Genomic DNA, 22,469 nt, shown 5'->3' with positions numbered 1-22,469 from the left:
AGGGGGGACCCCTTCTTGGAGGGGGTCCCCACCTCCCCTGAGATCCCCGACTTGGGCTGACCGGCTTGGGGTGTAAATGCTTTGGCCATGGAGCCCCGGTGATAGGGTCTCCTGGCTGTGGAATTACACCCTGGTCGGTTTGGGTCCGGTGCTGGTTTCAATTATAGGGGGACCCCTACGCATTTTTTTTCTCCCTTTATTTAAAACCAGCACTAGCCCTGCAGCTAGGTGCTAGTTCTTAAATTATGGGGCAACCCTACTCGTTTTGTTCCCCGTAATTTTAGGAACCAGGACTGGCTGAGCAGTCCGGTGGTGGGGGGGGGGGGGCCCTACGGCATTTTTTTTTTTTTTAAGATTTAACAGTTGTTTAACAGGTACAACACACAAGCAGCCTTCACATATCTCACTGATATGTGCAGGCTGCTTGCTCGGGAGAGAAGACACTGCAATTTCGGGTGAGTAATCTCATCTAAACTTGTTACACGGGGGAGAGATCTCGTTCTGCTTCACCTTTGGTCATCTCACTTTCAGCTAAACTCACTTCTTAGTAAATTTGCGAGTTTAAAAACGGGAAAATCACCCGAGTTTCGACGATGCAAATCGAGTTTAAAAAACAAACAAACTTGATCAGACTCGATTCTTAGTCATTTACCCCCTAGCACCACACATTGTTATGCTCAATCTGGAACTTCATACCAATTCCTTTGAAACAAAATACTTTTCCTAAGTACCTAGTACACTGTAGGCCTGATTCAGAATATGGGCCTGATTCACTATGGATTGCTATTGTGATCGCAGCTGCGATTACTCACGCAGGTATGCTGCGAAAATATGCTAATGACTGCAATCGCAAAGCTAGTATAGCCACATCCAAAGCCAGCATAGAAACGCCCACTAATACCTTGCAATACTGCGTATACATCGGTACCATCGCACAATTACAACAGGTCTGACCTTACTCAGAAATTGCTACCCTCGTCGCACGCAGTGAGTACACAAGCTGCGTATGCCGGCACAGTGGCGGATTTATGCACGCTCAAGTAACGACATACAGGCACGCCTGCGTTTCTCTGACCACTCCCCTGTCACCACCCCCAAACACAGACCTGATGTCACTCACTCTGAAATGGCTTTGTATCTGCGTCGGTGATCGCTGAGCGATGGCAAAGCTAACTCACGCACGCGCAGTGCGCACCGTCAACCTATCTGCTTATGCGGTTGCGATCCATGATGAACCAGGCCGTATGCACGCAATGTCGATGTTCATGAATTTGAGTGTTTTTTTTGCAACTGTGTGAACATTTCGAAAACTTTGCACGGTACATGCGTTACACAGGGGATCGGTATGATAAGCCGGCAGCTGAAAAGCCACCGGCTGAAATCCCGACAGTGGAAGCCCGGCTGGTTGAGAATCCCGGCAGCGGTAAGTAGGTACTTTAACCTACCCCCCCATCCCTCCCTAGGTGGCGCCTAACCCTAACCTCTGGAGCAGGTGCCTAAGCCTAACCTACCCTCTAGTGGTGCCTAAACCTATCCCTCCCCCCCTTTTCCTAGCCTAACCCTCCCGGGGGGTGCCTAGCCCTAACCTACCCCCCCAGTGTTGCCTAAACCTAACCCCCCCTTCCCCGTGGACTTTGGCGTTACTTACCCATCTGGACGATCGTGATTCTGGAGCTTCGAGATGTCGGCGTTGGTATCCATGGGCCTGATTCAGACCGTATCGCAAGCGCTGAGCGCTCGTAACCGGGTCGATGGTGACCCAGAGCACATGCGCACGCCGGAGCCGGCTCCGTTGTGCGCATGCGCGAGACCCGGATAGCGACGGGCATTCCGTCGCTCCGGGTCTCGCACAAAAGGGGGCGTGCTGTCGATGTTGAGTGACAGCACACCCCCTTTGGTGGGCGGGTCGGGGGGGTGGCTGTCCAGACGGAGGCGTTCCCATGGGAACGCCTACCGTTTGGGGGCGGCCCCACTCACATCAAAAGTGATGTCAGTGGGAGAGCTTTCGGCTCTGTTTGAGCCGAAAGCTCTCTGGGGCTTGCGGCCACGAGACCCTACCACAAGGATCTCATCGCAAGCCTGATGGTCGCGATGGTCTTGACCATCACAACCAACATCCTGGCCGCTCGCATTAGCTGTGGGTGGTAACCCACAGCAATGCGAGCGGCCAGGAGGCCGCTCCATTAAAAAAAAAAAGACGCCCTGATTCAGAGCGAGCGCTCTGTCAGAGCATCCGGCTCTGAATCAGGGCCCCTGTTCACTGTCGGGATATCGTCGCCAGCATTTTGCCGGGCTGCAGCATATTGACGCCCGGCATTCCGTCCGTCGGCAATTTGACCGCATACCTTACACAGACACTGTGTAACGCATCCCTTTACTATACACCATCCAATAATATATCTGTATTGTAATGTAATTATGAACACCCCTTTGTAAATGATTCCCGAATTATGTGCTTAAAATGTCTTGCAAGTCTGCTCTGAAGGCAGAAATCTACTTGACTTCTGATTGTACTTTCTCCACATCACTCTGTGCAGAGAGGTGGAGATATCACTTTAAATAAACCGTATATGCTTTACCACAAACAGACAGTGCAAAGAATATTTACCTTATGAACAGTAACAGAAATGTTGTGAAAAAGCGATGGGCAGTGACTGGGAGGTGGGTAGAAATGGACACAAAAATGGTCTGTTCAGGGGGCATATTATGGGATGTCACGGGCTGTGTCAATGGAAGCAACTGCTTTCACAGTCATATAGCCCCAGGTATTCCAGGCCATGGTCCGACGGATACACTGCACCATACTAAAGGGATGGTGCGGCTTTCACAGGATGCACCAATCGGTATTACAACATGCACGGACGCTAAAAGTGGGCGCCTCAGTTATAACACATTCGACTGCACGGATGTATATAGGGGAATGCGTTTGTATCGGAAGAAGGGCAACCACCAATAGACGCTGCCGCGTGCACTTCTGCGTCAAACTCAGAACCAGGCCCTGTAAGCGAATGTGTATGCAATTGAGGTGCAAAATTCAGGCAAAAAAAGTATGCAAGAACGAGAATGGCTACCCATGGCGGAGCGTGTAAGCCGCGCCAGGTGTCTGGCGCTATATGGCGCAAAACGAATAGATGTATGAGGACACATCTGTATGTACTCGCATGGAAGTCAGATATCCACATTTGTTCAAAAAGTATACTGGGCGTATCCGCATCTTCTAGTTAGTAAAAGTAAACTACCCATAAAGCATTTTAATTGTGTGCTTTCAAAAAGCATGGAAAGATGCTGAAACTGAGTCATTATACTAATTTCATTTAACAGTTGATCTCATTTCCTAACAGTGAGAAAGTTAGTTGTTTATTCTTATGGCTGAAGATGTCGGTTCCCTTCAATGTTTTTCATAAAAATCCTTTTCACAAACACAAATAAGTCATAAAGACACATTCTCCGTTTGTCAGCTGTATGGCTTGGAAGCAAAGCTAATGAGTCAATTTAGCTGCTAATTTCTGTTTTAACTGCTTACACTTAATCTTGACGGTCTACTTGAGAATACCTAGTAGTTTTGTTTATTTTTTTGGAGTAGTGATTATCCCCTTGGCGACACTATTTTGTTCATCTTTTCAGCCTAATCACAGATACGGCCATTTCGGGAATAATAATCCATTATATTCGCTTTTATGTTGACTCAGAAGACATTTTTTGGCTGGTGAGAATAGGAAGATAATGACCATCTTTGTGTGGGGAACGAATTCTTAAAATGCAACATTTTTTTTTTTCACTTCTGCCTTTTTTCCTGGCTTGCGTATGTAACTGTCTGAAGGAGTAATGGGAGGGCAGGGCTGGCAGAGGGCCACAGCAGTCTGAAGCTGGCACACGAACTGTAAAACCTGAGTCGATGCAGATTTGATTGTTTTCCCACAAAAGTCCATAGCACGTTCTTTGTTGCATGCCAACAATCTTTAAAGTGAATCTTTATAATCAGACACCTGCAGCTAACCCCTGCCATCACCTTCCCATGGTATAGAGAAACATACAGTACAAGGTAACCCTTTCATTGTCAGAGCTGGGAAGGATTTATAGCTGAGGATTCTGTGGTGTCACATTACGTCCAAGTCAAACTTCGCCAACATCGTAGACAATGGATAATGTACAAGAAGTAGGAAGCTGGGATGTTAATGTATTGTCCACACTGTTGGCAACTGGAAAATATGGTTTCATATTCTTTCCTAACTGTTGTTTTGAGAGGAGTTACTAGCACATCATTAATTTGTACAAAGAATTAAATGTACATTGTAACCCTCAAGCAACCCCAAGCCAAGTATCCCCACGTGAAATGAACCATAACCGAAATGTATTAAAGGGACACTAAAATGACAATGCCAATTGTAGGATTTGACAAACCTACATATACAATGTGTAAGAAATAAATATATGTACAGTAGAATGTGTGCCATCATGGGTCTGTGATCTATCTTTTATTTTCCCATACCGGTGTATTACACCAGAGGCATAACAATAGAGATCGATCACTGTACTAGGTGACATCCTAGAAGTGCCAGGTCCTATTGGGGGTGCTAACAGGGATACAGTTCAGGTGCACACAACCTAGTGCCATGGGAACCACATTAGCTGGCTCCCCAGTGCAGCACATAGTTACATGTACAGCGCTGCGGCAAGTGTTAGGTATCCTCCCACATCATCAGCAGAGCTGTATTTACTTCATGTGAGCCTATATAAGATGTTGGCATAACCCCTTCCCCCTCTTGATCACCCTGCCAATATGTCTTACCCATGGCATGTCCTTGCACCTCTCCACCGTACCGCTCTGATTCCTATGTCCTTGTTATTTTTTATTGGAGTTTGGAGAGAGTGCCCACAGCCATTGTGCTGATGGGGCCACTATTTCTTAGAAGGTTTCTGTGATGTTTTGGCAGCAGGAAGTTGCTGAACTACCAACCACATTACCAACAGTTTGGGGTTCTCCTTGTCTTGCCTGCACCTCTCTCAAGGCTGCTGCTGGCAGCATTTGTCTTCTGTCCCCAACAACGAATGTGGTTAATAGAGACAGTGCGGAGCAGTGTTACGAGTTGTACGAGTTGGCCATGCTCTCATCTGCCGCACAGCGAATGCAAGCTGGTGGCATTTGAGAGCAATAGTCAGCTGCAGAAACAAGTGAGTGTGCACTGGACCAGGCTTCATACTATACTGAGGTGCAGCTTGTATTATGGGTAAGGTTTGGATATTACCACATGTCTGGAAACACTGTCACTCTGTGCATGCAATCCTGTGTGCAGTAAGTAGGAGGCCAAGAACTTCCCTTATAAAACAATATGTGATTTGTTGTGTTGGAGGATAAACACCTGTAACACAATGGTAGTTGTTAGCTAACCAGGAAGGACACTATTATGCTTCAGCTAACAGTGTAACCTGCAGGGCTGGCTTCTGGTGACATAAACCTGCATTGTGCTATATTAAAGACACTCTATCCTCAAATCACGCTACATAGTTCAGTTTGGCGCTCCACGACTTTGGGGTTGATTCACCCCCAGACGCAGTACTGATTTGGTTGCTATTGACGGATGATTTCGGGTCTTCGTATGCGCTGATTCTAGTGCTGTTTCGGGGCAGGAAGGGGGCTCACTTCCGAAAACAGCCTTTGTTTCAGGGGCTTGCCGAAAACAGCGACTGCATTGTCAGACAGCGCTTCACTGGCCTCGCGCAACCTTGCGCAGATGTCCGATGGTCGTGATGGTCATCTGATGCTGCATCTTCGGACGCTGACAGCGTATCTGTGAAGCTGACAGTGGGCGTTTTTAAGAAAAGACGCCTCCTGCTGCATTAATATAACTTTTCAGATCCGCTGCGGCCAAAGATGCAGCACCAGTCACTCCTGCGTCCATCTCTGAATCAGGCCCTTCGTATCTTACCTGCGTCATGCTTTTTTAAAAATGTGTCTTAATCTGCTACTTTCTACCAATACTTTTGCAACAGAAATGCTAATCCTCTAAGTACTTAGAGCCCGATTCACTACCATTCGCAACTGTGATTACGCACGCAATCTGGTGATTGCGTATGCATCAAAGTGTGCGTCAAAGTGTGCGAAGTAGCCCCTGCGATGGGGACTGCGATCGCAGTGACTACGCAGAACCATCGCAGAGTGAGTAACAGGTGGTGACGGGGGGGGGGGGGCAGCTAAGCGCAGGCGTCCCTGTGCGTTCGAACACCGTTACAGGGGCGTGCATAAATTATCCACTGCGATGCCATATGCAGCTTGAGTACTCATAGCGAGTGACAAGGTTATCAATTCCTGAGTAAGGTCAGAGCTTGTGCAAGTGTGTCTGAGGCTGCGATTGTACTCCATGTTACCGATGGTTTTGCAGTCTTGATAGACATTACGGATGTGTGCTAAGTAAAGTGGGTGTTCTTGTGTAGTGCTGCGACGGCATAGCGATCGCAATGGATTAGCATACTATGGCAGTTGGACTGGGTGCATAATCGCAATTGCGATCCGTAGTGAATCAGGCCCTTAGTACATTATTAGCTACTTAGTACGATATTCACGAATTAAGACGCAATATTCTGGAAAAGTACTCAAGCACAGAAAAGGCACCCATTGGCGTAGCATGTAAATTATGCAGGGCGTCTAGAGTCATACGGCGCAGAAAATATAGCTGTATGAGGGCACATCTCTGGTACAAATAGCTCCAAGCCTTCTGCTGGAACACCTATTTTTTAGTTGCATACCTGGTAAATATCCATGTAGTGTTCATCATGATAGGTCTGTGTGCCTATTGCTGCCCATCCATTACACAATGCGGGAGACGACGGCACGAATACGACGCCGTCGTCTCCCGCAGGGTCAACTGCATACACTCAACGTTCAGACGTTCAGTGTATGCAGATCAATCATCCCCGAACATGGCAACCTGAAGGTGGTCGTCAGGTTGACCGTCATGTTCGGGCGATGATTGATGTTAAAAACGACCAGCGGGCACATGCATCGCTGGTCGTTTTTAACCTTTTACTGCCCGATTTGCGGGCGATTACCAAGTGATGGAGCAATAACGACCGTCATTATCGCTCCATCGCTAGGTATATTCGCCTAGTGGATGGGCAGCTTAAGGGCTCAATTCAATTCAACGCAAATTGAGCTATTCAATTCAGCGCACTGTTATATAGGAGTATGCCCGTTCTTGCACCTTAAACACGGTGTTTAGTCGTGAGACCAGTCATTCCTTGACTTATGCTGCCCATCCACTAGACGATTAAGTTGAGCGATTGAACAATAACGATCGTTCAATCGTTTGCAAGTCGTTTGCAAGTCGTTTGCGGTTGCAAGAAGCGTGCGCTCGCTCTGAATGAGGGCGGCCGTTTGACTTTTCAAGTGCGGCCTCCTGGTCGCTAGCTAAGCTGTGGGTTACCACCCACAGCTTTAGCGACCGACCAGGGTGATGGTCGGGATGGTCAAGACCATCGCGACCATCGGGGCTTGTGACGAGACCCTAAGGTTGGGTCTCGGCAACCACAAGCCCCAGGGAGCTTCCTGCTCTGATCAAGCAGGAAGCTCCCCACTGACATCACTGCTGATGTCAGTTTGGCCGCCCACAAAACGGCAGGCGTTCCTTAAGGAACGCCTCCGATTGTGAAACCACCGCCCCGCCTGCAAAACGGGTCGAGCTGTTGATCACCATCGACAGCCGCCCCTTTTGTAGTGAGCTCCGGAGCAAGAAAATTTCTCTCTCGCTCTGGGGCTTGCGCACGCGCAGTATGGCCGCTGCACGTGCGCAGGGCCTAATCATCGACCCGGTTGGGAGCGCACAGCGCTTGCGTCCGGGTCTGAATGAGGTCCTTAGTGTGCAGTCTGCTGCTTGTGATATTCTAATGCTTAATATACATGTGCAGAGACAAGATTAATGATACACCATAATACCACTGTACCAGTATACTTTTAATTGGCATTGCTTAGTCCCATCATGGCAGGTGACTAGAAGGGTCTGTAGTACTAATCGGTTCATGCACAGATCAGTGTTTCTCAGGGTACAATTAATTGGTATGTATTGAAGGTAACAGGTGAGCATTGATAAGTATAATCTCCTGACTGTGCGAACTGATGTGTGCTTGATTTCATCGGGTGTGAGCCAGAAAGAAATAGCATTAAGATTTGAGAAGCACATACCCAGCCCAGAAGGATCACATTGGTCTGGGCAAACATCCAGTCCATTATCACAGGCCGGCCAGAATGCCTGACTCCATGCATCAAACTAAGGGAAGCGGTTACAATCCTCTCTGTCACTCTCTCCCTGTAGTTTTCTCCAAGATCAGTCAGGCAAGGCAGACTTCAGTAGCTCTGGTTCTGCACAGCATGTGCTTCCTCACCAGTGGTTTATTAGATGTGCCTTGTGGTGTCATGCATGCTTGGAAATGAAAGCGTTAATTAAGAGAACTCACTGTAAGAAATGCATTCTACGGGGTTTTAAAGAATACATTCCTAGTGCAGCATGTCTTATTTCCAGAGCACACTGTGATGCTGGCTGCACATTGTGCTGTAACTTTTAGCATATGCCTGATTGATTGTCATCAGGGGCAATACGTTTCTTGTGCTATTTGCACACTGTGGTTAACTAATCGTTTTACAGTATCATCAGGTGCAGAGTGATACATGAATATCCAGACCAACCCTTAAATGCTGTCACATTAAAACAGTGCCATGGTTAGGTCTCGTGCAATCACACATATCCACTTTTAATTTGCTTTTTAAGCATTTATACACACATGAAAAGTACCTTGAAAATAGATGATACTGTTTAGAACAAACATAGAGCAGATAAGAGTCAATGGTACCATTCATTCTATTGCATTATAAAATTATAATACTGTGTTAGAGTTTAGCATGTCAAACGCATTAATAATGTATTAAAAATGAATAACAAAAATACTTGTACAGAGCATGTTGGCTTTCATGTGTTGTTATCCATTTTCCCAGCACATATGGGTGAATTAGCCCTTAGAGTAGGTACTTAAGGGCAGCTATGTAGTGCCCTCTTGCTGTAAGCCAGGGATCGACAATGTTTGTAGAAACTAGGAGCCAGCATAAAAGCTTAGGAACCAGACCATCGTCCACAGCCAAAACATAAGAAAACTTGTATAGACCATCATACATGCCCCTTCAATGCCTCTAAACCTCCACACATGCGTCAGACCACCACACATGTATCTTCAATAGTATTCAGACTGTGCTACATGGCCATACCTGCCCCCAATTCATAATATGCCAAACAGTAGGGCTCAAATTCATAGTGTACAACACAGTAGTGTCCTCCATCCAGTTCTGCCACACAGGAGTGCCCTACACACAAGTGTCCACAGTTCATAGTGTGGCACACAGGAGTGCCCTTTACACAAGTGCTGCCAATTCATAGTGTGCCACACAGGAGTGCCCCCAATTGCAGAGTGCCAGACAGAAGAGCCCCACACACAAGTGCCCCCAATTAAGTGTGCCACACAGGAGTGCCTCCAATAAATAACAATATTAGAGTGGGAGATCACTGTAATAAAACCACATACTCACCAGCTTTGTACAGCTCCCCGAAGGACACTATCTTTCACTCCAACCAGCAGTACTGCAGGTCCCTGGTGGTCAGATGATCACTTTTCTCCTCCATGGAGGGAGTGATGTATCTCCCCGTGCTCTCTCTCCTCCATGCCGGTTATTGCGGATCCCTGCAGTCCAATTTTGTTATACTCCTCACTGGCAGTGTTTCGGCTCCCAAGGGTAACTTTCCACCCCCACACCGGTAGTGATGCAGCTCCCCGACTGAAACTCTACTCCCTGACCTGCAGTGATGCAGTGCCATGGTGGTCACTGTCTTTCTCTGCTGCTGGCAGGACTTCAGCTCCCTGTCACTCTTCTCCTTCCCGCTGGCAGGACTGCAGCTCCCCGTGGTCACAATTCTCCTTCCCGCTGGCAGTGCTGCAGCTATCCGCAGTCATTCTCCTCCGAAGTGTCGGCAATAATTCAGCTCCTGGCAGTCAGGTCACACTCCTCTGCAATGGCAGTGTTATAGCTTTCCACGGTCGGTCCCCACCTCCACGCTGGTAGTGATGCACCTACCTGCGGGCAGAAGTGAGGAGCCACAGTGTTTAATTGTGGCAGGCATCCATTGCTCCTTGTGACAGGCTTGCGTGTTTTGTAAGTTTTTTTTTTCCAATTCGTTTTTCTTTTCACAGCACCTGGCTCTTATAAAATCTGGTCGCCAGGACTAAAATTTTAGTCACCATGGCAAACTGGCCCCCGGGATTTGTCGAGCCCTGCTCTAAGCTGCCACCTCTGAGAGATAAACGCAGTATAGACCTTGAATTAATTATCTATGCATCACTATAATTACTGCACTGTATGTAGTTCTCAAATTATACTTTGAGGATGCATTTTTCATCTCTTCAAGTTGAAATATCAATTCTATCAATATTACATTGTGGTAGTTATAGTGATCAATATATATATATATATATATATATACACAAAAACATCCCGGCAAGGGATTTGACATAGGCGTCAAAATAACGACGCCTATGTTAATCCCGACACCGGGTCGCCACACCGTTCGTCCTCTGCCAGGGGTGAGTATACACTTAGCCGGGGATGGGGGTTAGGTTTAGGGACCCCCGGGGGGACTTAGGGTTAGACACCCCCGGGGAAGGTTAGGGTTAGGCTAGGGGAAGGGGGGGTTAGGTTTAGGCACTAGGGGGAAGGTTAGGGTTAGGCACCCCCCCGGGAGGGTTAGGGTGAGGGGAGGGGGGGTTAGGTTTAGGCACTAACGGGGGGAGGTTATGGTTAGGCACTAGGAGGGAGGGAGGTTAGGGTTAGGCAACCCTGAGGGTGTGGGGGGGAGGAGAGGGGTAGGGCTAGTGTACTCACCTGCACTTGTTGGGATTTTCACCTATCGGGCTGCCGGTGATGGGATTTCACCTATCGGGCTGACGTCCAGCGGTCATTCATACTGGTTCCATATATATATATATATATATATATATATATATATATATATACATACATACACAGTCAGGTGCATAAATATTGGGACATTGACAGAATTTTCATATTTTGGCCTCTATTCACCACCAAAATGGCTTTGAAATTAAACAAACAAGATGTGCTTTAACTGCAGACTTTCAGATTTCATTTGAGGGTAACTACATCCAAATCAGGTGAACGGTGTAGGAATTACAACTGTTTCTATATGTGCCTCCCACTTTTTAAGGGGCCAAACGTAATGGGACTATCAACTCAAAAGCTATTTCATGCACAGGTGTGGGCTATTCCCTCGTTATTTCATTATCAATTAAGCAGGTAAAAGGTCTGGAGTTGATTCTAGGTGTGACATTTGCATTTGGAATCAGTTGCTCGCGACTCTCAATATGAGATCCAAAGAGCTGTCACTATCAGTGAAGCAAGCCATCATTAGGCTGAAAAATAAGAAAAAACCATCAGACAGATAGCAAAAACATTAGGTGTGGCCAAATCAATTGTTTGGAACATTCTTAAAAAGAAAGAACGCACCGGAAAGCTCAGCAACACCAAAAGACCCGGAAGACCGCGGAAAACAACTGTGGTGGATGACAGAAGAATTATTTCCCTGGTGAAGAAAAACCCCTTCACAACAGTTGGCCAAATCAAGAACACTCTCCAGGAGGTAGGTGTATATGTGTCAAAGTCAACAATCAAGAGAAGACTTCACAAGAGTGAATAGAGTTCACCACAAGATGTAAACCATTGGTGAGCCTCAAAAACAGGAAGACCAGATTAGAGTTTGCCAAACAACATCTAAAAAAGCCATTACAGTTCTGGAACAACATCCTATGGACAGATGAGACAAAGATCAACTTGTACCAGAGTGATGGGAAGAGAAGAGTATGGAGAAGGAAAGGAACTGCTCTTGATCCAAAACATACCACCTCATCAGTGAAGCATGGTGGTGGTAGTGTCATGGCGTGGGCGTGTATGGCTGCCAATGGAACTGGTTCCCTTGTATTTATTGATGATATGACTGCTGACAAAAGCAGCAGAATGAATTCTGAAGTGTTTTGGGCAATATTATATGCTCATATTCAGTCAAATGCTTCAGAACTCATTGGATGGCGCTTCACAGTGCAGATGGAAAATGACCCGAAGCATACTGCAAAAGCAACCAAAGAGTTTTTTAAGGCTAAAAAGTGGAATGTTATGCAATGGCCAAGTCAATCCCCTGACCTGAATCCGATTGAGCATGCATTTCACTTGATGAAGACAAAACTGAAGGGACAATGCCCCAAGAACAAGCAGGAACTGAAGACATTTGCAGTAGAGGCCTGGCAGAGCATCACCAGGGATGAAACCCAGCGTCTGGTGATATCTATACGTTCCAGACTTCAGGCTGTAATCGCCTGCAAAGGATTTGCAACAAAGTATTAAAAAGTGAAAGTTAGATTTAGGATTGTTTAGTTTGTCACATTACTTTTGGCCCCTTAAAAAGTGGGAGGCACATATAGAAACCGTTGTAATTCCTACACCGTTCACCTGATTTGGATGTAATTACCCTCAAATTAAAGCTGAGTCTGCAGTTAAAGCACATCTTGTTTGTTTCATTTCAAAGCCATTGTGGTGGTGAATAGAGGCCAAAATATGAAAATTCTGTCAATGTCCCAATATTTATGCACCTGACTATATATATATATATATATATATATATATATATAGATATATATATATATCACTAATTTAAGGACCATCCACAATGCGTTTACTTCCTAGGAACGAAACAAGATGTCTCTATAATTGTCTATGAGTACAAGCTCTACTTGCCGCTTGGCACAAAGGCCAAACAACTCGATCAGTGCCCATATTGGCCTTTCACTTAGAATGCCTTATCCGACGTCACTAGTTCTTTTAGCACGGTTGGCAGATAACTTCACACGCTCACTGATATAGACTATTTTCCAACCACTTTTACCAACATTCTTTTCTTAGGATCATTGTCAGACATGTTTGGGCTACACACATTGGTGCAGATGTATGAAGCTCTGGAAAGTGATAAAGTGCAGAGTGATAACCGTCCAGCCACTCAGCTCCCTACTGTCATGTTAAAGACTGTGTTTGAAAAATGGCAGTTGGGAGCTGATTGGCTGGTCGTTTATCACTCTCCACTTTATCACTTCACAGACCTTCATACATCTGCCCCATTGTGCTGTAGGGCTGATTTCCCAGCATTGCCTACGGTACCGCTGCATGTGAGGTCAGCATTAGAATGAAGAAAGTTAGGCACATATTCACTGATTGTCCAAAACAACAAAAATGTACTGAATATATACTTTCATGCTGCATGTTTTGCCTGATCAGGAGCAATCTGAGCTATTTGTGTGATCAGTAGCGTACTGGTCATGATATTTGGGTCCTATTTGTATGGGCATCCCCCATAAACCAGGTCGCATGTACTTTGTATTTCTTTTTATTTTTATTCCTCTTATTGATAAACTGTGTATATTCTATAGTGTTGCCAAATCCCTTTACTCCTTAGCTGAAGTCAGCCCGAAGGACGAGCTGTTCTGTCTATAAATAAAGATATCCGTAGGTATAGTTACAATCAAGAATTAACAGTTACACAGATTTATCAATGGGGATTTTCAGAAATGGGTTTCAGTGTACACGGTATATAATACCCAGCCTGATGTTATTTCTATAGCTGTCAACATAATTTACTGCTTAATGTGTTGAACTCTCCTGCTCCTTAGTTTATACTTAATTTACAGTTAACTTACAAGTGACTTAGGACGTACCAGGCGTTCCTGAGTCTTGTAATCATTTAGTTAGATTCATGTTTTAAACATGACAAGCTCCCAGTAAACAGTGATGGGCCCCGTCCTTGGCTCTGCAGAATGTTACATCTTAGTTCATTGTACAAGATGGGAAACCCTTGTTATTATTACAGAAATTTTTATCGATACGCAATTTATATAACATAAGCGAGAAAAAGGGTTCTACAACTGTTTGGAATTGTACCTTAGTAACAAGGGAATCAGTATGTTTGACCGCCGGATGTGAGCCTGGCGGTTTAAACCCCAACGCCGGCAGCCCGATAGAGGAGATGCCGACAGCGGAGGTAAATTTACTATTCCTCACCCTAACCCACCTTTAGGGGTACCTAACCTCCCTACTTAGTGCCTAGCCCTAACCTCCCCCCTTAGTGCCTAAACCTATCCCCCCCATCCCTGGCTACATGGATACTTACCGCCGGCGTTGGATGATCGGTACGGCGTCCTGTCTGAGTCCCGGGGTCAGGATTAACATAGGTGTCTGTATTTCAACGCCTATTTAGATCCCTTGCCGGTATTGAGACCGGCGGCCATGCATCCACCAGTCTCATAACTACATACCGTATCAAGTATTGGCTAGCAAAATAGCTATCGGGAGGGCAAATAATTCTCAATATGCTTTTTTAGTAAACCGGTACAGATCTATAAACTATTAAGGATTTTGGATTTGGAATATATTTTGGATATGTAAGCTATACTGTAAATGTGTAAAGAACGTAATAGGTCAGTCTCAGATTAATAAATTATTAGGGCGGTTTTCCACCCAAGCCCCCTCACTTACACTCCCGTCCCCATTAACCAGTTTTAGAATCCATTGAAGATTTGATCCAGAGCAGACAGAGAGGTAATCAATGCTGTAGCGCTACAGTCACAGGGGTCTTAATTCTTTTTAGACTACTAGAGTGACTGGTGAATATGTCTCCTTCCTTTCTTTTGCCACAGTGTCTCCATTTTAGTGTTAATATGCAGAAGCAGCTATGAAGAATAGGCAAATAGCTAAGTAATGTTATTATTAGAGATAAGCGGTTTGGTTTTGCTGAAAACGAACACTCCCGAACTTTGCGGTTCCAAGTCGTACCGATTAACGGCTCTGATCACTTTTGGGGTTCTGAGTCGAATTGCGTCCTGGCTTTGATCATCTTTGGAGTTTTGAGTAGAACCGAGTGCCATGGGTCTCGCATGTTGATTACATGCAAGTTCATCCCTCATGATTTTGATGCCAAAATTAGTCAAAATTGACTAGCAATGACTGGAAAGGAATGTTATTGATCTTAATAATACTATATAAACAAAAACAGGTCCAACTTACATGATTTTATATATTTGTAAAAATTTTTTTTAAAGAAATCCAAAATTGAACCAAAACATCAAAGGGTGGTTTTGTGAAATACAAAACCAAAACCTTTGAGGGTGGATTTGCCAAAACACGGAGGCCCACACCCATCTCTAGTTACTATTGGCTATTGTATTCTATTTTTTATTGGGGAAAGGGGTGGATAGTCTCAGCTGGACAGCTATCTCCTGGTTAGTAAATAACATTTTAATAGATGTAAAACTGAATTGCTCAGACTTTCATATTTGTAAGTATCCAGAATGACTACCGATCTTTGTCAGAGTATGACAGAGATTGTCCATACTGTATTTTGATCAGACATTACGGAACATCCTGAATCCATCCATATGTGAGATCAGTTTTCAGCCAGCAACATTGTGATCCGGTTGTTCATCTTGATCTTTAAACAGCCAAATCTATCAAGTTTAGACAATCCAAGCTAGCCTGTTGCTGCCATGTACGCATGCAAGTCAGATGCTGGAACTGGCAATGTAGTTGTTGCTGAGGGTCATCTCCAATGATGGTCAACCAGAGGACATTCAGCAACAGCCTGTGATGGGGTTAGGTTAAGCCCATTTGCCCTGTCCTGTCGTCAAGTTATATTTTATTGGCCCAGAGCTCATCATCTTTCATAGTACAATTTTTAGGCAGGATTCTGAAATTGATTCAGCTAAATGGCACTTGAGAGTGCTGCATATACATATCTAGATTATATGTGATGAAGTGTTTATTCCTTGTCCCTCGCAGGGCACAGCATCTGTTCTGCAGCGCAGATCTGACAACGAAGAGTATGTGGAAGTGGGCCGACTGGGACCCTCAGACTACTTCGGTAAGATGGATTCACATTGACATGGATGCTAAAAATTACAGTAACGAGGTCACTGAAAAGCAAAATTACATCACAGTTGCATAACATATTTATGTTGAAACAGATAAACTGAAGGAGACACAGTTGTTATTTATTTTACAGAGATATATGTTTGCACTGATGTATACATTTATATTGTATTAAGCTAGGTACACACTATACAATTATCGGTCCGATCAGACAATAATTGCCTGATCGGTCAGATAATTGGATAGTGTGTATACTGTAACGTTAGCTGATAAATGGCTTCAAACTCTCCTGCAACGGTCAGATCGGGAGGTCGGGATCTGATGGGCTGCACACGCTATCTTGTTCCTAACCCCACAAACCTGTTGAAGATATCTGAAAACAGTACACACTGAGCTAAAGATTGCTCAGTGTGTACAGGTGCACACCAATCCAATAATCATTCTGTCGGGTCACAGCGCTTATCAGATCTGCAGAATTTATCTGCAGGTGTGTACCTAGCATAACAGTTAGAAAAGTTCCCACATAGAAGGTATTTAGTTTGTCCTGCATAACTTAATATGTTTAACAAAGGTTATTTATGAATCACAAAGGACTTAGAGGATTTAGGGCCTGTTTCAGACCCAGACGCTAAGCCGCGAAAGCACGCTATGACCGTTAGTCACCCGTCTGCGCATACGTCACAGTGCGCGTGCGTGCGCGAGCCAGTCACTACGATCGGGAATCGAGGGCTCATAGTACACAGACTGAGCGCTAATTTGAGTGACAGATAGTGCCATGTGAGGGCGGTGTCAGGGGATGGTCTCTGAAAACAGGGGTGTGGATGTGTGTTCTAACGGCGTTTCATGAGCGTGCATAATTAGCATGGCAGCGTCATTGTACACGTCACCTGGTTGTATTTCAGCCCACAGTGCTTGCGGTGGGGTAGGGTCGACCTCAAGGCCTGCAAGCAGCTCCGATGGCTCTCGATGTTACTGATTAATCATACACTTCCTGGAGAAGACGTGTGCTAAGAAAGAAAAGTGGGCGTCTTTAGACTGGCGTGCTTTTGCTCTGCCGTCGCTCTCTAAGACATAGAGGGCATCCTTAAGCCTTGCCGTGCGATCGCAAAATTTGCATACCCGGCCCCTGATGGCAGCGAAAGTGAGCTGCTTAGCGTCCGGGTCTGAATCGCCCCCTTAGTGCTTATGTACAGTATAATGTTGGTATGTACAGTACGATGTTGGTGCACCTTGTTTGACAACTTTTATATTAATTGAATTGAGTCTTATCCTTTGTGGCAAAGTTGCAACAGTTCGTAGGGGGAATTTTTTTACAACCTATTCTGTTGATCACCATACTGAAGCTGGAGCTCAACTACAATGCGTATCACAAAGTGCATTAGTTTTGCACTGGTGCATGTGGTGTACATCATTTACCTAGCGTACTTCAAGCTGCCCAACTAGACTTGTGGGACGTGCCCTTAAACCTGTGGGGATCGAAACTATCTGAATAGGCACAGGGGGTAGATGTATGAGGCAGTGAAAAAAGTGGAGGTGTGCCAGTGGAGAAATTACTCATGGCAACCAATCAGCTTCTACCTATCATTTTGTAGAATGTAATTGATAAATGCAACTCCAAAGCTGATTGGTTGCCATGGATCACTTCTCCACTGGCACACTTCTCCACTCTTTTCACTGCTTCATACATCTACCTCAGGGTACTAAACGTCACATAAAAGCTCCACCTTCTTCCATTATGGAAACACCTCTTTTATTTATTTCAACTTTTCCATTTATCTTATAATATATTGGTTTAGTCTCCTCTAATATCTTAAATTAATCATTATAGTCTATTGCAAGTGTCACTATTGTGTGTTTCAATCTTTGGACAAAATGCTCCATTAAAAAATACTCCTACACAATTGGTGGTGCACATCAGTAACAAAACATTACTTTTCGTTGCAATTATGCTATTTAGCACTTTGTTAAAGACCTTGTTTTGTGCCCCACAAACTACATTCACAGGGAAATAAAGATTTGCATTTGGGTGACTGAATTATAAAATTTAATCTGAATTAAGCCTTATAAAAAAAAAAAAACTAGGACTCTTCTGAATTCCAAACCGAATACTGGTTACAGTGTATCAGCAGTGGAAATCAGTCGCCAGTCTTTGCATTTATCTGCACTAGCCTTAACTGTTTTCCGTAGAAGCCAGGTGGGTGGCCTTACCCACTGAGCATGCATACCTCAACATGCTCTCTCCATACTTCCTGTCACACACCTACCACCGCCCCCTCCAGAGAACACTCTCCTGACCTGTCTTCTGCTCCCTAACTGATTATTTTGAAAAGCATAAAAAGCTTGAAACTTTTGCACCTTCCCCCATTGTCAACTTATGGACATGTTTTTGATGCACAAGATGTAATGGTTACAGACATATGCTCATCATTATGCAATATGTTTATTGATCTGTGTATCCATAATGTATTGCTCTTGATATTTACAGAGCAGTCATCCAAGAATTGCTCAGACAGATTACGGAAAAAATAAATTACATAAATATACAGCGCTGAATAAACAGCATCAGTTAGGGAAGACACAGTAAAAGAACAGAAATAGTGCAGAAATACTTAAAATAGGGAATTAATACAATATTGCACTTACAAACAAAGCAGACATAAAGCATATTATAAGACTCCTCTTAGGTTGTTGGCCTGGATCGCCCAGAGTGTTAATGGGTACAATGGACACTGGCTCCGGATATCCAGGTCCAGCAGGCGCACACCAATACCGATAGTCCAATCACCTGGAGTCCATAGAACAAGAGCCACAACTTGTCGCGTTCCGAGCTATTGGTCCTTCAGGCTTCTATTGCCTTTTTGTTGATTGCCATTGAGGAGTCTTATAATACGCTTTATGTCTGCTTTGTTTGTAAGTGCAATATTGTATTAAATCCCTGTTTTTAAAAGGATTTCTGCACTATTTCTGTTCTTTTAATGTGTCTTCCCTAATTGATGCTGCTGCAAAGTGCATAGGAGAGGGGAGATATGTTTCTTCAGATACTCCCAGGAGGAGAGAGGAGAAGTGAGCGTTGCTGCAATTATTTACAAGAGAGATTGAATTCAGATTAATATGGATTGTTCTGAGTTTACTGGAACTTTACAGGAATTCATTTGATGGTGATTATATATTATTTTTGTATGTGAAGGACAGGTGATGTGTATACACCTTGAATTTTATATAAATGTGTTCACATAGGGAGTGCTGTATATTTGTGTAATAAACAGATTTAACAAAAAAATATAAAGTCCCATGGATTGCTGTACAATACATTTTTGTTAGGACACTTACAGAGCCGCTGCGATTCTGTTATGTGTTTCTGACTACAGACATCTTGATTAAAGCGAAATTCTCCAGTAATCTTAATCCTGGTATATTGTGGGTCTTCTAGCTGGTAGAGTTTATGTAACCGTTCTCAGCTTCCCATCCTGACATCCCCCGCAAGATTATAATTGCAACATATTAGTAATCTACCTGTTACCACTGTCTTGTAATTTGCTTCATGGTTTGGAATTATGGTACTATGTAAATCATCATAGATTATATTGTTCACACATCAATGAGTTGATTTAATAGTTTTTTTTAATTCTCTTTTTGCCTTCAGGTGAGATAGCTTTATTGCTGAATCGCCCTAGAGCTGCAACAGTTGTCGCACGTGGCCCACTTAAATGCGTCAAGCTTGACCGTCCGCGTTTTGAACGAGTTCTTGGACCTTGTTCAGAAATTTTAAAGAGGAACATTCAAAGATACAACAGCTTCATCAGCCTCACTGTTTAATATGTCCCACTTGGGGAATGCCATCTATGTGTTACCATTTGCACTCAAGTATGACCTGTGCAATTCCATAGCTTTATAACATAAGAAAGTTGTGCATTTTAATGTGAATTTTTATGGTCATGTCTTCTGCACCAGAGATTAACTTTTAATTAGTTTGGGTAATTAAACATAAGCATGGAACTGGGGTTGGAGTTTGTATTGTTCCCACATGGCTCTGCATTCACAATCTTAGCAAAATGATGACAAAGGTCACAAAATTCAACTGCAGGGAGACTGATGCTTCTTATACAAACCACTAGTGAGATAAGTGTTCAGGGTAATGATTCTCATATTTTGATTACGGTGTAGAGGAAACTACTTTTATCTTCAGGATATAAGATCAGGGATGATAATAGCTTTTAATGAGACAAACAATTGTCATATATATTGACTTTTTCTATCAGCCCATGTACTACATTTCTTCCTATTGCTTCCCGTAAATGAAAATATTCCCACTTCAAACACCATTAAACAAAACCCGATTGTATAGGCCAAACCATTTTTAAATTTTAATACAATATAATCATTAGAGGGCTTATTTATCAAAGTCTGGAGTTTTGCCATTTAATAAATAGAGAAGACTCAACACTATGTTGTGCTTTGTTCAATTGTCAGAGATTTTGATAATTTCTGCATAATGATAGTTGGTGAATACATTTATGTAACTTCCACAACCACCTCCATATTGTTGCTTACATATTTTGCACACATGACATGATGGAGAGTAGACACCGCTATGGAACCACTGTTTTTTAAATATACAAATATACAGTGGACTTGTTCCAAGTTATAATATGGTTTGCAGTTGATGTTTGCACTTAACTTCCTTCAGCTTCTGTTCAATCCAAAGATGCATTAATAAACAAATATATGTTGTATCTTTCAGCCACTTCATTGGCTTTCGGAAATGCGAGTATAGCACATATACTATTCAGAGCAATTAAATAAAAAAAAATTATATATATATATATATATATATATACACAGTCAGTCAGGTGCATAAATATTGGGACATTGACAGAATTTTCATATTTTGGCCTCTATTCACCACCACAATGGCTTTGAAATGAAACAAACAAGATGTGCTTTAACTGCAGACTTTCAGATTTAATTTGAGGGTAATTACATCCAAATCAGGTGAACGGTGTAGAAATGACAACGGTTTCTATATGTGCCTCCCACTTTTTAAGGGGCCAAAATTAATGGGACAAACTAAATCCTAAATCTAACTTTCAATTTTTAATACTTTGTTGCAAATCCTTTGCAGGCAATTACAGCCTGAAGTCTGGAACGCATAGACATCACCAGACGCTGGGTTTCATCCCTGTTGACGCTCTGCCAGGCCTCTACTGCAAATGTCTTCAGTTCCTGCTTGTTCTTGGGGCATTTTCCCTTCAGTTTTGTCTTCATCAAGTGAAATGCATGCTCAATCGGATTCAGGTCAGGGGATTGACTTGGCCATTGCATAATATTCCACTTTTTAGCCTTAAAAAACTATTTGGTTGCCTTTGCAGTATGCTTCGGGTCATTGTCCATCTGCACTGTGAAGCGCAGTCCATTGAGTTCTGAAGCATTTGACTGAATATGAGCATATAATATTGCCCGAAACACTTCAGAATTCATTCTGCTGCTTTTGTCAGTAGTCACATCATCAATAAATACAAGGGAACCAGTTCCATTGGCAGCCATACATGCCCACACCATGACACTACCACCACCATGCTTCACTGATGAGGTGGTATGTTTGGATCATGAGCAGTTCCTTTCCTTCTCCATACTCTTCTCTTCCCATCACTCTGGTACAAGTTGATCTTTGTCTCATCTGTCCATAGGATGTTGTTCCAGAACTGTAATGGCTTTTTTAGATGTTGTTTGGCAAACTCTAATCTGGTATTCCTGTTTTTGTGGCTCACCAATGGTTTAGATCTGGTGGTGAACCCTCTATATTCACTCTTGTGAAGTCTTCTCTTGATTGTTGACTTTGACACATATACACCTATCTTCTGGAAAATGTTCTTGATTTGGCCAATAATTCTTCTGTCATCCACCACAGTTGTTTTCCGTGGTCTTCCGGGTCTTTTGGTGTTGCTGAGCTCTCCGATGCGTTCTTTCTTTTTAAGAATGTTCCAAACAGTTGATTTGGCCACACCTAATGTTTTTGCTATCTCTCTGATGGGATTGTTTTGATTTTTCAGCCTAATGATGGCTTGCTTCACTGATAGTGACAGCTCTTTGGATCTCATATTGAGAGTCGACAGCAATTGATTCCAAATGCAAATGTCACACCTAGAATCAACTCCAGACCTTTTACCTGCTTAATTGATAATGAAATAACGAGGGAATAGCCCACACCTGTCCATGAAATAGCTTTTGAGTTGATAGTCCCATTACTTTTGGCCCCTTAAAAAGTGGGAGGCACATATAGAAACCGTTGTAATTCCTACACCGTTCACCTGATTTGGTTGTAATTACCCTCAAATTAAATCTGAAAGTCTGCAGTTAAAGCACATCTTGTTTGTTTCATTTCAAAGCCATTGTGGTGGTGAATAGAGGCCAAAATATGAAAATTCTGTCAATGTCCCAATATTTATGCACCTGA

General features: G+C 43.6%; 1 protein-coding gene across 1 annotated transcript in view; it reads left to right on the top strand.

Annotated features, from left to right (window-relative positions):
* Nucleotides 1-20,910, top strand: part of PRKAR1B (protein kinase cAMP-dependent type I regulatory subunit beta) — a 246,294-nt gene extending 225,384 nt beyond the window's left edge. The window contains exons 10-11 of the mRNA XM_088451867.1: nucleotides 15,926-16,007; nucleotides 19,659-20,910. Of these exons, the coding sequence (XP_088307993.1) occupies nucleotides 15,926-16,007; nucleotides 19,659-19,831 (255 nt within the window). The 3' untranslated portion in view covers nucleotides 19,832-20,910. The remainder of the gene's footprint in view (nucleotides 1-15,925; nucleotides 16,008-19,658) is intronic.
* The last annotated feature ends 1,559 nt before the right edge of the window (nucleotides 20,911-22,469 follow it).

This window comes from Taudactylus pleione, unplaced genomic scaffold, assembly GCF_031769625.1.
Source record: "Taudactylus pleione unplaced genomic scaffold, aTauple2 ptg000032l, whole genome shotgun sequence".
NCBI lineage: Eukaryota > Metazoa > Chordata > Amphibia > Anura > Myobatrachidae > Taudactylus > Taudactylus pleione.
This window is presented reverse-complemented; position numbering and strand designations above follow the sequence as displayed.